General features: G+C 39.8%; 1 protein-coding gene across 3 annotated transcripts in view; it reads right to left on the bottom strand.

Moving 5' to 3' along the window:
• Nucleotides 1-16,001, bottom strand: part of LOC143032349 (cyclin-D-binding Myb-like transcription factor 1) — a 121,621-nt gene that overhangs the window by 40,384 nt on the left and 65,236 nt on the right. For all 3 annotated transcript variants that reach the window (XM_076196942.1, XM_076196943.1, XM_076196948.1), the window contains 2 exons: nucleotides 13,714-13,964; nucleotides 4,608-4,682 (listed from right to left, as the gene is read on the bottom strand). In XM_076196942.1, the coding sequence (XP_076053057.1) occupies nucleotides 4,608-4,682; nucleotides 13,714-13,964 (326 nt within the window). The remainder of the gene's footprint in view (nucleotides 1-4,607; nucleotides 4,683-13,713; nucleotides 13,965-16,001) is intronic.

Raw genomic sequence — 16,001 nt, 5'->3', positions numbered from 1 at the left:
CAGTGTTGTCGACACAATCAGCCCTTCATATAATCTCTTTGCATCCATTCCATGATGTCTATTTCTCACAATACTTTTAATCCCCTAAGGCATTTACTTACCTCTCTCAATCTACAATTTAACTCTACCCCCGCCCCTCTTTTTCCAACCACATGCAACCCCAAATACCTAAAGCTATCCACTTCCTCCAGTCTCTCTCCTTTAAGACTTACTTCCAACTCGTTGCCATCCTATCTCCTTGTACATCTCATCGCCTTACTTTTACACACATTTACCTTCAACTTTCTCTTATTGTATACATTCCCAAACTCCATCACTAATGGCCTTAAACACTCTGACCCTGCCATAAGCACAGTGTCTTCCACAAACAAGAACTAGCTCACCTCCCCCTTTTCTCCATTTTCTTTAACTATTTCCAGTCCCTTGCCCATTACCCTCACATTTACCTCCTGCACCACCCTATCCAAGTACACATTGAACAGGCATGGTAACATGGCACAGCCCTGACATAGCCCCACCTTTACCTCAAGCCACTCACTCTCTCCATTTCCAATTCTAACATATGCTCTACCAATCTTGTACAAACTCTTGACTCCCCTAACCAGTTTTCCCCCAATCCAATGATGGGATTAAATTTTTTTAACAAATTCTCTCACCAATAGCATGCCAGCTTGGCCCAATATAGGCTGAATAAGTCCAATATAGGCTTGTATAAGAAATTTTTTAATGATTGATTCACAGAGCTCATGAAATTCTAAGAACAGGTTCATACGAACTGGTAAGAACTGGCAGAATCCTACCATTACCCCAACCCCATATCTGCAACACCTTCCACAGTGCCTTTCTATCTACCCTGTCATAAACCTTTTCCAAATCAATAAAGGCCCAAAATACATCTTTACATTTTGCTAAGGTTTTCTTACAGATCTGTCTTACCGTAAAAATCTGATCCATGCAATCCCTATCTTTTCTGAACCCACACTGTTCCTCACCAATTACTCACTCTGTTCATCTCCTAATCCTCTCATTTAAAACCCATCCATAAGCCTTTCCCAACTACACTCAACAAACTGATCCCTTTAAAACTATTACATTCACATTTGTTCCCTTTTCCTTTGTAAAATGAAAATATACAGACACTCTTCCAGTCCTCTAGCACTCTACCCTCCCTTAGACACACATTAAACAAACTTACTAGCCATACCACTATTACTGTGCCTCCCTTCTTCAGACATTATGTATGACACCCATTCAACTCAGGTACCTTAACTGCTCTCATCATTTTAGATATGTAGTCTTTAGACATGCAGTCTTCTTTAACCCCTTCCATACAGTGACGCCTACGTAGGCATCATGAGGAGCAAGTGGGTACGCGAGGCTGCCATATCGGCATCTTGATTATATTTATTGTAGTTGTACCTGCGTGACCCCCATACTAAACTGGCTTCATCATATTTTCTATGGTTATCAAAATTCATGGGTGAAAGAGAACGAGCATTACAGGGGTTACTTTAATTTTTATAATGCGAGTATTATGACACAACATCGCACGTCTGGCAGCTAATGCTGCCCGCGAGATTTTGGCCCGGAGTGAAGGGGTTAATTTGTTCTCATGACCTCTTAAAGTCCTCCTATCCTTAATCAAGAGATCTTTTCTCTCAGTATAATCTATTACCTTTAGTGACCTGACTACTGTAATTGTATCACCTATTTTTCTTCAATCCTTCAAAATTGGCATACCCAGTGCTTTTAGGCTTTCCTCATATGGCTTATTTGCCAAGCTGTGGACCATTTTGGTTGCCACCCTTTGTATTCTCCCAATCTTACTTATATCCTTCACTCTGTGTGGGGACTGTACCACTGACAGATATTACAGCCTTGAACAGATCAGGGTTTTGATGTTTTTTTCATCATCTCTTCATCCATGTAGTGAAAAACCAATTCAATCTTCTGCAACAATTCATACATCTCTCCCAAAATTGTGCTTATGTGTCTGTCAAATGACACATTGCCTTTTATCAACACTCCCACATCTTTCTCCTCTTTTGCTTTTGTAATGGGTTCACTTCCCAAAGAATAGTTTAAGGATGGTCATTTGCCATTATTGCCTATTTGCAGTACTTTGCATTTTTAGTATTGAAATTAATTTCCCATTCCTGGCTCCATGCAAAAATAGTGTCTACATCTTTTTTGCAGTAGTCTATAGTCCTAATTTTTCACTCTTCTCATGATTTTGCATCATTTGCAAACATGTTGGCATAGCTTGTTGTTCCTTCTATCATGTCACTGACATAGACAAAAAAACATTATTGGTGCAAGCACTGAATCTTGAGGAATTCCACTCATTACTGCTCTCCATATTGACACTTTATCCTTTACTTTGTCCTCATGCATTTTCCCTTCAATAAATCTTTCATCCTTTTAGTCGTCCGTGTTTCAATTTCCACATAAGTCGACTGTGAGGTATTTTATCAATCCTACTATAGGCTGAGGTACACACAATCCACCCACCCCTATCTCTCTTGCAGTGAACCAATCATTCTCAAGTAAAAGCTTAAAAGGTTCGACACACTTGACCTTCCAGATCTGAATTCAAATTGACTGGTTGTCAGAATGTTCATCTCTTCAAGATATTTGGTCCATCAATTTTTCACAATTTCACTATTATGGGTGCTGGTCAGTGATACTGGCCTATAATGTAGTGGTGTCTCCTTATATCCACCTTTGTGAATTGGTACCATATTACCCCTTTTCTAATCTAGTGCCAATATGCCTTCATTTAACCTCTACTCCAAACACAAAATATCAGGCTCGTTTATCTTCAAGTAATCATTTATCTTTAACTTGGCTGATGGTAATCCATCTATATCAACATATGCTATGTTAAGTTTACTTGTTTTGTGTCCTGTGCAATACTGCTCTCCTGCTTTCCTGTCTTTTTAGAAACAAATTTTCCTCACGTTATGACAACTAAAAAATATACTCTTTTTTTTTTTTCATCCTCATTTAAGTTTTTACTTTGGCTTACTCTAAACCTTGTGTCTTTGCACATTCCTCTTCATTTGCGTCTTTCCTAATCCAAATATTTTCTAACTTTTCCTCTTTTGCTAACTTCCAAGACTTGCTGATTATTTTGTTATGGCTTGTGACTTGAATTTCATTTTCATTGGACACACACCATTCTTCTTGTACCATCCTCACCTAAGCATGTTATCAATCTGATCTGTTATATCCGAGTCATTCTCCAGAATCATAGAGATGATTTCTCTAACCTTTGTGTATCTCCTATTCTTAGTCTACCTTCCATGAGTTGGCATGGTTTTCTCACCATCCAGAGAATAGGACACATCTAGTCTTGTCAACTACATCTCTGATGAGAGATTTATTTATATTTCTAATAATTTTCACTATTAATTCTTCTAAGCTATCAATTTCTCTTCACTGTTGCTCCATGATCTTTTTAAAAGTTACTGTATCCCTCTCATCCTCATTTGCTATCTGTTCTACCAAGTCAGAGCCCTTCTTATAATCTAAAAAAGCTAAACAAAGAGGTATACTGTACTGTCATTAGTAAATGGTCTAGAGTCAAATATATGCTTCTAAAGCATATGGTTTGTTTACATCGAAAACTTAACTTAGTCATATGAGGAGAGACTGGCTAAATTGAAATTACTGACTTTGGAACAAGGAAGAGAAAGAGGCAACCTGCTGACCATTTACAGAATCGTGAAAGGCACAGATGACTTGATAGAGAAGACTTACTAAATTGGGACATAAGAAACTCAAAAAGGATAGTTATAGAAGAGACCTGAAAAAAATAATTTTTCCATACAGAGTGGTGGACATATGGAACAAACTGGATAAAATAATAGTGTGTACAAAAAATATACACGAATCTAAGAGCAAAATAGACACTGCGAGATACAAAGATGGGATATCATGAGCATAGCTCCCCTTCCCAAAAGATGCAACTAGGTAAATACAACTAGGTAAATACTGTGCTAATCTAGCTTTACCCAGACAACATCACAGTGTCTCTTCCTTGAGTGACTTGTGGGCCAATCCAATGACCTTTGCTGATTACCTGGGAGCCATGGGTCTCCTGCAAGACTTGGTGCAATGGATTGACTGAATGATCAAATTTCATAATTCCATCTACAGCCCTCAAGCAAATATTTCCATTGCCACCACACAACTCATCTTTTTTGTACTCATCACCTAGGTTTCATGCCCATACATAACAACAGATATAACCATTATTTCATATGTTCCTTGTACTGCTTCCACTACATCCTTTTATTTATTCATACAGCACTCAAAACACTTATCCTCTCCCCCTCTCTCCCTCTATGGACAATATCTTACTCCATCCTTCCACTTTTGTGTATACCACTTCCTAAATATATAGCCTATAACTCTGTTCCATTCTTTCCCCATTCAGCTGGATTTCAACCTTGAGACTTTCCCATTTTAATGGGGGTGGCCAGCCAATGAATGCACCCACTTTTCACCCATGAAGGGATCCCTGCCCATCCCTCTCCTTTTGCCTGGGTAAAAACCAAAGCAGCAAAACACAGCAATATCTGATAAACACTTCTCTTACATACTTCCACTTCATTTGCTGGAACTCTCACATCAAGCTGCACTTCTTCTGGCAAATCATCAAGTCCTGGCTTCTTCACCTGTAAAATGAGAGAATAATAGTCATGAATACAACCTATTATGAACCAAAGGAGTATACCTTCCTATTGTAGTCCTCAGTTGCACAGCTGAAGTAGGATCCTTTACAAATGCCAAACACCTAGGACCCCATCAACATCCATTGACCAAAGCACTCTACAACCCCTTCTCTACTCAGAGGTGTGGTCCTGAGAGACCTAAAGCCACAGGTCTCTTGCATGGAAGAGTAATTGATTGACAATTCATGAAAAATCAAGATGAAGTACTGCAAAGAAGGTACATGCTCCATCATAAAACAAGCCTTTCCTCTTACAAAGAGCTCTAGATAACAGTTAAGTAACCATTACACAATCTAAAGTTTTTCCTTCATTTTTTGACTGTGAATAGCAAATAGCAAATGCACTACTACAAACCTCTTTTAATCATTCTACTGCTTTACTTGCCCTCTAGTTTATCCTTATTTTGGTATATGTATACAAACATACACACAGACAAACAGGGGGGAGGAGTTATGATATTGACTAGAAAGGACCTAAATGTAATAAAGGCAACAGAAGGAAAAGATAATGTAGAATTAATCACAGTTAAAGTCGAAAACAGCAGTATGAAAAGTTGGTTTATAGTTGTTTATGTGCCACCAAAAAATAAGACCTGGACTGAGAGCAAACACTCAAAATTACTAGAAGACACAAAGAATGAATTAACCGAGACACTGAAATATGGAGAAAATATAGTAATTATGGGTGACTTTATTGCAAAGGAAATAAATTGGGAAGAATTGACAATGGGAGGTGGAGACAAACTCTGGGGAAATGTCCTACTGGATATGACCATAGATTACACATTGACGCAATGGGTTAAAGAAAATACTAGATTTAGACAAAACGAAGAACCATCGAGACTAGATTTGATATTCACCTCTGAACCAGAAATAGTGGAAGAAATAAATTATAAAACACCAATTGGGAAGAGTGACCACATACTAATAGAGATCAAACTTAAGATACAAAATGTGCCAAGAAGGAACGAGAAATATAGAGAAGGAAGATTGATGTACAACAAAACTGATTTTGTAAAACTTAGAAAAAAAAAAAAATCCAAAATGCCTGTTGGGAAAAATTTACAAATGATGAAACAAAGACAGAAGAGAAATGGAACACTTTCAAAGAAATATATAAAGAGGGAACAGACAAATATGCGCCTAAGTATAAACAGAAAAAGGAGTACATAAAGTGCTGGTATAATAAAAAGTGTAGCAATGCTAAAGATAGAAGCTTGGAAAAGATGGAAAAGAGACAAAAAAGAGACTAAAAGGCAAACATACATCAAACTGAGAAATGAATATGTAGACATACGAAGAGAGGAAAAAAGAAACTATGAAAAAGATATAATAGCAAAATGCAAAGATCAACCTAAACTATTTTACAGATATGTAAATGATAAACTAAAAGACAAACACGAAATAATAAAACTGCATGAAGGAAATCAAGAATACACATAAGATGTAGAAATGGCTGAAGTAATGACTAGACACTTTAAGTCTGTTTTTACAATTGAAAGCTCACAATTGTGGGATGGTAGTCATCAGGAAGGATCCCCTAAAATGAAAGACATAATGGTGACACAGAAAGAAATAAGGGACCAAATAAAGAAACTCGATGTCAGAAAGTCACATGGGCTAGATGGAATAGTGAACTAGATATTAAAAGAATGCATAGACAAACTCACAGACAAAATACACAAGATAATTGACTTCTCACTCAAAGAAGGAAAAGTACCAAAAGACTGGGAAAATGCTAATATTGTACCAATATATAAGGGAGGAAATAAAGAAAATCCAACAAATTATAGACCAGTATCCCTTACAAGCACAATTGCAAAAACATGTAAGAGTTATTAAAAACAAATGGACTAAACACTTGGAGAAGAACAAAATATTAAACCCTAACCAATTTGGATTCAGAAGTGGAAGATCATGTACTACAAACTTAATATGCTTTTACTCAAGATTGCTAGACATATGGCGCAGCGGATTACTCTGCTGCGCATAGGGGGTTAGCGTAACGAGTGCCCTCTTCTCTGCGTTACGTAACGTAAACAACGCGGAAGGGGTAAAAATCCACGGAGTACTCGTCGCTACGCTTTATTGGCAATAGAAAACACGACTTTCTCATCTTCACATAACAGGTGCTGCCATTGAAACTATGGCAGCAGACAGTAATTGGGAGGAAGAGTAGAAGTAGTAGATGAAAAAGCTGTAAAACAATCCAGAGCGGCGCTCGTTACTAACAGCTTTTATACAGAATTACAAATAATCTGAACATGAAATACGAGCAGCTTAAGGCTAAATTCATTATGACATACAAGAAACGATATACCAGATCTAAAACTAAATTCGGCTCAAAAACTCACGGAGTAGGCCACGAAGGGAGCGGGTATACAACTGAAGGCGTTCCAAACCACACTGGCTGGAGGTGTGACGTGACATCACACCACAGCAACCGGTTCTTACACACCTTCTTAAGTCTAATTCTTAAAGTGAACATTGTACAAATAATGAGATGTTATCTTGCAGCACAGCTTGCAGACAACTTACAAGGTAGGATTTTCGAGCAGAAAAGGCCTCTGCTCGAAATATACTTAAAATTAAAGCATTACAAAAAACAAAATTGAAAACCTCTTCCGAGGGGAAACGAGCCTTACGACAAAAAATATGTAAACATGGGGATACACGGACGTATAAAAAAGCCCCGTTACCTCTCGTAACGGCACACTCCCTTCCTAATTTTCTAGGGGGAAATTACAAAATCTATTGACCTAGCAACACAAGCTCAGAAATGGGTCTTACATATTCATGGGCTTTGTTGTTTACCACAACTCTTACTTGGACCTTCCTGACTAAACCATCCTTGCTAGGGAATACTTTAAGTACAATGCCCAAGGGCCACTGTCCTTGGGGACACTCTTGATGTTTCACCAACACTACATCGTCTACCTTTATGTTTGGAGAGGAATTGACCCACTTTCTTCTGGGTTGCAAAGAGGAAAGATACTCTTTCTTCCATCTCTTCCAGAATTCCTCAGCAAGGTGATTCACATGCTTCCATTGCGATTTGTATACTGCCTTAATATCTATCTCTTCAGGAAGAGTTACAGGAATATCAGTTTTTTGAGTGAGAAGGATGGACGGAGACAAAATGAAAGGACTACTAGGGTCCGAGGAAACAGGAACTAAAGGTCTGGAATTCACGATCTTACATACTTCTGCAAAGAAGGTTACTAACACCTCATGTGTTAATGCCTTGGGGTGATGGTTAGTCAGTATCACATTCATGATGTTGCGGACTATCCCCACCATACGCTCCCATGCTCCACCCATGTGAGAAGCATGAGGAGGGTTAAACAACCAAGTGCAACCTTGACTTGACAAGAAACTATTGACATCACCACCTTCATCGGTAATGGCAAGCAAGTTCAGTGCTTTGACAGCACCTACAAAGTTCGTGCCTCTGTCAGAACGCATCATCTTAACTGGGCCACGAATACAGATGAATCTCTTTAAGGCATTAATGAAGGAAGAAGTACTCAATTCTTCTACAGTCTCTATGTGGATAGCTCTGGAAACAAGCCAGGTGAACAGAACGCCCCATCTTTTACTTTCGAGGAAGGAACTTCTAGTGCGCCGTGTTTTTATATGCCAGGGGCCAAAGAGGTCAACTCCTACATAGGAAAATGGCGGATTGGGAGTAAGTCTATCGATGGGTAAGTCTCCCATCTTCTGAACACATACCCTACCTCTTACCCTTTTACAGGTGACGCATTTGGAAATGACCTTAGAAATGGTACGTTTCCCTCCCAAAATCCAGAAACCACCTGTACGGACGGCTCCTTCTGTAATCACTCTCCCTTGGTGGTGCACTGTCTCATGGTAGTGACGGATCAACAACAAGCCTAAGTGGGATTCCTTTGGAATAATAATAGGCCTTGCAAGCATACCAAGTACATCGCTGCCTTGACTCAACCTGCCTCCTACACGAAGTAGGCCCTTCTGGTCTAAATAAGGAAATAGAGATGCAAGGTAAACAAACTTCACTTTGCAATTTAGTCATGGCAGACAAGAAATAATCCTTTTGGTATGTCTGAACAATGAGATCAGCTGCATCTTCTAGTTGATCGGGTGACTTATGTTTGTTGCACATATGCCAACCTGAACAACACTTGTTACCTTGTTTGAAAGAACGGGCTATATGCTTAAGGAGAGCTACCGCTCTTACATGTCTCCTCCAACAGGAGAAATTAGAGAACCTCTGAGCTAATGATGCAATTGCAGGCTCTACATTGCTCTTGTTTGCACTAACAAGGGGTTCAGACTCAATTGTGTAGTCTGATACCTTTACTTCTTTATCTGTCTCAGGGCTTACAAGAGGAAAACTTCCACTGGTGGATACAACATCCTCAAATAAGCTTGAGGGACCTGACAACCAATCACTCTGATTTAGGTCGGTTATTTCAAGACCGCGGGTAGCCAGGTCTGCTGGATTACAATCTGTAGGTACATAATGCCATTGGTTAGGTTCGGTGGACGACCTAATGTGGTCTACTCTGTTACTCACGTAGACATGAAATCTACGCCTCTCATTATGAATATAGCCCAAGACAATCATGCTGTCAGAATAGAAATGCCTTGCGTCTAAGGTTTTGTCCAAGCAATCCGAGATGGAATTACTGAGATTAACTGCCATCACTGCAGCACACAACTCTAACCTGGGAATAGTATGACCATGGTTGGGAGCTACTTTAGCTTGTCCCCTCACAAAACACACCTGGTAGCTTTTGGTATCACTGAAAACTTTAAGATATGATACAGCTCCTACTGCTACTCTGGAAGCATCTGAAAAGGTATGAAGCTCTATCCTGTGAGCTTGAGACAAAGAAATACTAGCAAACTGACGATTGATGCTTATGTCCTTGAGGTTCCTTAAGGACGTTAGCCATCTGGACCATTTGGTATGGATCTTAGCTGGTATGGGTTCATCCCAACCACACTTTAGATTGGTTATCTCTCTTAGGAGTAGTTTTCCCACTATTATTACTGGAGCTAAGAATCCCATGGGGTCAAACAGACTATTTACAACAGACAGTATCCCTCTTTTTGTCGAAGGCTTGTCTGAATCCATGAACTTATAGACGAAAACGTCTCTTTGGATGTCCCATAAGAGGCCCAGGCTAGACTGCATAGGCATAGAGTCAGAAGTTAGGTTCAGCTCCTGAAGGTTATCAGCCAGCTCACTGGTGGCAAACTTTTCCAGCACTTCCTTACTGTTGGAAGTGATCTTGTGCAAGCGCAGGCGTCCTCCTTCTTGGAGTGCTGACTTAGAGTCTTGGATTAACTTGTAAGCAGTCTCCGCATCTGGCAGAGATGCTAACCCATCATCCACGTAGAAATTGTTCTCTATGAAATAGCGAACTTCAGGAGAGGCATTTTCTACAGACTTACGCAAGCCATAGGTGGCAATGGCGGGAGATGGCGTGTTCCCAAAGACGTGGACAGTCATCCTATACTCAATCAACCTTTTATCAGGGTCGTTATCTTTGTACCAAAAGAATCTGAGGTAATCTCTTTGCTCAGTCTTCACTTTGAAATTGTAGAACATCTGTTCTACATCAGCTGCCACTGCTACAGCTTCCTGACGGAAACGTAGAAGAATCCCGAGAATACTGTTTGTCATATCAGGACCTGACATCAGCATATCATTTAGGGAGAACTCTCTGGATTTGGCAGAAGAGTCGAACACAACCCTGATCTTGTCAGGTTTCTTAGGGTGGTACACCCCAAACAATGGAAGATACCAGCACTTCTGATCAGACTTCAATGGTGGTGCAACCTCAGCATGCCCACGATCTAACATCTTTTGCATGAAGGCCATCATATGCTGACGTTTTTCAGGCTTTGTGCTGAGGCTACGATGGAGAGACAGTGTGCGGTGCCACACAAAGTCTCTATTATTACTGGTGGCTACAACATTAGGACGGAAAGGCAGTGGCGCGACCCAATGACCACTTTGATCCTTGCGGAACTCGGAGTTCATAACATCTAAGAACTTCCTGTCTTCAATCGACAGGGCAGCCTTGTCATCATCTTTGGTTACCTTGAACAAATCATCCTTTACTTCAGAAACATGAATCTGGTTACCACATGGTGCGACTATAGAGGGACGTCTATCATGTACAAAGGATGTTTTGAAACTGCTAATGACAGAAGGCATACAAGTGCCATGGAGGCACACTTCCCCAATGATTGCCCAACCCAGACTGGTCTGTTGAGCTAGAGGGGCATTGACAGGTCCAATTCTCTGGTCATAAATGTAATGAGCTGATGGCACATCTCGACCAATGATGAATAGAATCTCAGCTTCAGGGACCAGAGGTGGAATACATTTGGCCAGGTCAGACAGATGGGGATAACCACGAGCTATGGCGGGGGTGGGTATCTCTTCTCTTACATTGGGAATGCTGTCGCATTCCACTAACTGAGGGATATGTACCTCTTGTGAGTTATGCCAAGACACAATGGTGTAATTTTTGGTGGTGCGCCCAGAAGCGCCCGTTACACCTGCACAGGTAGCTAGACGATATGAAATCCGTTTGCTCAGCTTGTCAAACAAATCGAAAAACTCAGACCTTGCTAAAGAGCAATTGCACTAATCGTCTAGGATGGCATAACACCACACTCCGAGCTCTGGCTTACTTTCAGGATAGACCTTTACCAAGCTAACCCCCTATGCGCAGCAGAGTAATCCGCTGCGCTATAATGAAAAAGGGAGTTAGCGTAACGAGTGCCCTCTTCTCTGCGTTATGTAACGTAAACAACGCGGAAGGGGTAAAAATCCACGGAGTACTCGTCGCTACGCTTTATTGGCAATAGAAAACACGACTTTCTCATCTTCACACAACAGGTGCTGCCATTGAAACTATGGCAGCAGACAGTAATTGGGAGGAAGAGTAGTAGTAGTAGATGAAAAAGCTGTAAAACAATCCAGAGCGGCGCTCGTTACTAACAGCTTTTATACAGAATTACAAATAATCTGAACATGAAATACGAGCAGCTTAAGGCTAAATTCATTATGACATACAAGAAACGATATACCAGATCTAAAACTAAATTCGGCTCAAAAACTCACGGAGTAGGCCGCGAAGGGAGCGGGTATACAACTGAAGGCGTTCCAAACCACACTGGCTGGAGGTGTGACGTGACATCACACCACAGCAACCGGTTCTTACACACCTTCTTAAGTCTAATTCTTAAAGTGAACATTGTACAAATAATGAGATGTTATCTTGCAGCACAGCTTGCAGACGACTTACAAGGTATGATTTTCGAGCAGAAAAGGCCTCTGCTCGAAATATACTTAAAATTAAAGCATTACAAAAAACAAAATTGAAAACCTCTTCCGAGGGGAAACGAGCCTTACGACAAAAAACATGTAAACATGGGGATACACGGACGTATAAAAAAGCCCCGTTACCTCTCGTAACGGCACAAGACATAATACAAGAAAAAGATGGCTGGGCAGATTGTGCCTTCCTGGACCTACAAAAGGCTTTTGACAAAGTATCACACAAAATCTACTAAGAAAAATTGAAGTAATAGGTGGAATACAAGGAAAATTATTGGAATGGGTGGAAGACTTCTTGGAAGGTAGAAAAATGAGTGATACTTAGAGAAAAGAATTCAAAATGGATAAACATGATAAGTGGAGTACTCCAAGGCTATGTGTTGGCTCCGATAATGTTTGCTATATATATAAACAACATAGATGAAGGAATTAAATGCTATATAAACTTCTTTGCGAATGATGCAAAACTATTGAAGAGAGTGAGTAACGAAGAAGACTGCAAATCTTTTCTGGGAGATCTGGACAAAGTCTGGAATTGGAGTAAAAAGAACAAAGTGAATTTCAACATTAAAAAATGTAGTATAATGGAATTTGGAAAAAGCAAAAATAGAATATCCGGTCAATACAAAATTGGAACAAATGAAGTTACAAAAGTAAACTCAGAGAGAAACCTATCAGTAATCGTTTCAAATTACATGACACCAGACAAACATGTAAACAAAATAGTTGGCCTTTGACTACATGGACAAGGAAATGGTTAAGAAAATCCTAGTTACGCTGATCAAACCAAAATTAGAGTATACAGGATCACCATGGACACCCAGAAAAAAAAACAAAAACATAAAGCTAGAAAGAATTCAAAGAGCACTAACAAAGATGGCACCAACACTCAGCATGTTGACATACGAACAAAGATTGGACAAACTAAACTTGTTAACTCTCGAGCAAAGAAGAGAAAGAGCTGATTTGATAACCATTTATAGAATTATGAAAGGGATGGAAATCCTTGACAGGGATGATCTACTTAAATGAGACAAGAAATACAAGGTGACACAAGAAGAAACTTAAGAAGGACAGTTACAGAAGAGATCTGAAAAAGAATACCTTTCCACACAGAGTGATAGATACATGGAATAAATTGAAAGAGAAAACAGTGAATGCTAAAACTATACACGGCTTTAAGAAAGAACTGGATGCGGAAAGATACAAATGCGGGTCCCTACGAGCATAGCTCTTCTCCCACAAAATACAACCAGGTAAATACATACATACATACATATCATATATTCTCGACAGACATATCCCACAACTCCTATCTCTCAACCCTGTCATATGCTGTTATGAAAAAGAATAACTGCAGGCTTGTGCAAGGGGTCAACAGAGTTGAACTGAGGGGTTGTAAGAAATCACACGGGGAAAAACCTGTGTTCACAAAAATTATCTTAACAAAAAGTGACTACAAAGTCAAGGGTGTTAAATCCCAAGGATTACATAAGAAAAAACTATAATGCAAGTGATGAGATCACATGATTTTCCTTTAATATACTGTACATGTTTTATGTGTGCACATCTTTCAGGCAATGTACATAACTAATGAGAATAAAATCCTCAATAAAAAAATAGTGTAACTTTTTACCTGGCTTCCAGATATGACAGTGGACTGCTCATCCTTTATGATAACACTCTGGCCTCTAGCTGCTGCTGTTAAGACTGTGTTGTCAAGCTCAATGTCTCCAAGTGTGTTTATTCTCATAACAATGGGTTGGTTCCCAACTCCAACTTTGTTCTGCCCTGAAGATATGATTGTCCTCGTGTTTTCTGGTGTAGTGACAAGGCTGGATGCACTCACATTGGTTTCAATTGGTTCACTGACTACTTCTGCTGGAACTGTTGAAAATTTTTCTATGTGATAGCACTAGGAATTAACTTACATAATCAGTCTTATACATCTATAAATACATACAAATCACAAGCCATGGCAAATGAAGTAATCAGCATGACTTCGAAGTTAGCACAAGAGGAAAAATGAAAAAATAGTTGGATTAGGAAAGATGCTGATGAAGAGGAATGAGCAAAGACACGAAAGCTATTAGAGGAAATCAAAGCCAAAAATGACAAGAGGATGGAAGAAGAAAGACGCCAGTTATTTTTGGAGTGCTGTTGATCAGAATGTAAGGAAATGGTTTGTAAAAAGACAGGAAAGCATTATTGCAAAGGAAACACTACAAGAAAACTTAGAGTAGCATATGCTAATGTTATTGATTTACTATCAGCCAGGCTGGAGATAAATGACTACTTGAGGTTAAATGAGCCTGATATTTTGTGTCTAGTGAAGACTATTAGGGAAGTTGTCCTCATCTTCTCATGAACCCTTGACCTGCACAATCTCCCAGGAGAGTCATGTGCCATCCTGACTCTGTGGGTCACACAAAACTTCTTTGAGGAAATGCATGTGCAGTACATTGGCCCTGTGATCACTAACCTGTACACTGTCTGGCCATATGAGCTGCACAAGTCTTTGAGGAAACATACATGCAGTACCAGCCATACATTCCATTTTGGTGAGATCAGCAGCCTGAGAACATTTTGTGTCCAACTTCCTAAGTCGACTTTGACCTCGTGCCAATTAAGAGCATGGGTCATGACCTGACCTGGGTATATCAGCTGGATGGAATAGTTGAAGATGCAGAGGGAGTAATTGATGAGGAATAGTGTGGGTTTAGGATAGGTAGGGGATGTGTGGATCAGATTTTTGTGATAACACAGATATGTGAGAAAGCTTTAGGAAAAGTTAAGGATATTTTTTGGGCCTTTATAGATCTGGAAGAGGTTTATAACAGGGTAGACAGGAAGGCACTGTGGGAGGTACTGCAGATATATGGGATAAGAGGAGAGCTGTTAACCTCTTCCATACGGTGACGCCTACGTAGGCATCATGAGGAGCAAGTGGGTATACGAGGATGTCGATGTCAGCGTCTTTATTATATTTATTGTAGTCATACCTGCGTGGCCCCCATACTCTGTAAACTGGCTTCATCATATTTTCTATGGTTATCAAAATTCACGGGTGAAAGAGAACGAGCGATAGAGCAGTGACTTTATCTTTTATAATGCGAGTATTATGAAGCAACATCGCACATCTGGCAGCTAATGCTGCCAGACGTGCGATGTGGCCCGTATTGAAGGGGTTAAGGGAATGTCGCCAGCGATCATTTGAAAAATTCTGATACATGAGTGAATTTTAGATAAACATTTCAAAAGAATCACTATGCTGGTGGCAACACTCATACAAAGTTATACGGCTGTATTTTGTTTCTATTTTTCTATACAGAATAAAATAGGTAAAATATTGGCAACATCTGGCAACCCAGTGCATAAAAAAACATTCTGTATGGTAAAATAGCATCAACATTTCTATAGCTATTTCATTTTTTGCTACAGAATTGTATTTCTGGAGATATTTGGCAACTCCTCCCATTAGCATATCCCACAAAGACAGTGGACAGGGCATCAGTACTCTTCAAAAGGTCAAAATAAGGTGACATCGCTCTTAGCACTCTCACTATATGCCACAATTTTGATTCCTCACCCTGTATTGTTGTTGTGATCATGGGAAAATTAACAAGAAACAAGAGAGTGAAGCGGCAGAATATAGAGAGGGCCCGTGAGTGCCTGAAAAAGAAACTAGAAGGAAAAAGAAAGAGGAGGAAAGCATCACAGCTGCACCCAGCACTCTGCAAGCATATACTAGTCACACCCACCTTACACCTCCTCCACCCATGCCACACCACTCACCTTCACCTCACACCTCATCAGCAAAGAAGAGAAAATTGGAGATTTCCTATACATCACAACCATCAAACAAATAGTCACACAAAATGGTCATGAAAATTTAAATCCCCTGTCCTGTAAAGTTTATGTTTT

The sequence above is a fragment of the Oratosquilla oratoria genome, chromosome 13, assembly GCF_046742065.1.
Source record: "Oratosquilla oratoria isolate Oo_2021 chromosome 13, ASM4674206v1, whole genome shotgun sequence".
In the NCBI taxonomy this organism is placed as follows: Eukaryota; Metazoa; Arthropoda; class Malacostraca; order Stomatopoda; family Squillidae; genus Oratosquilla; species Oratosquilla oratoria.
This window is presented reverse-complemented; position numbering and strand designations above follow the sequence as displayed.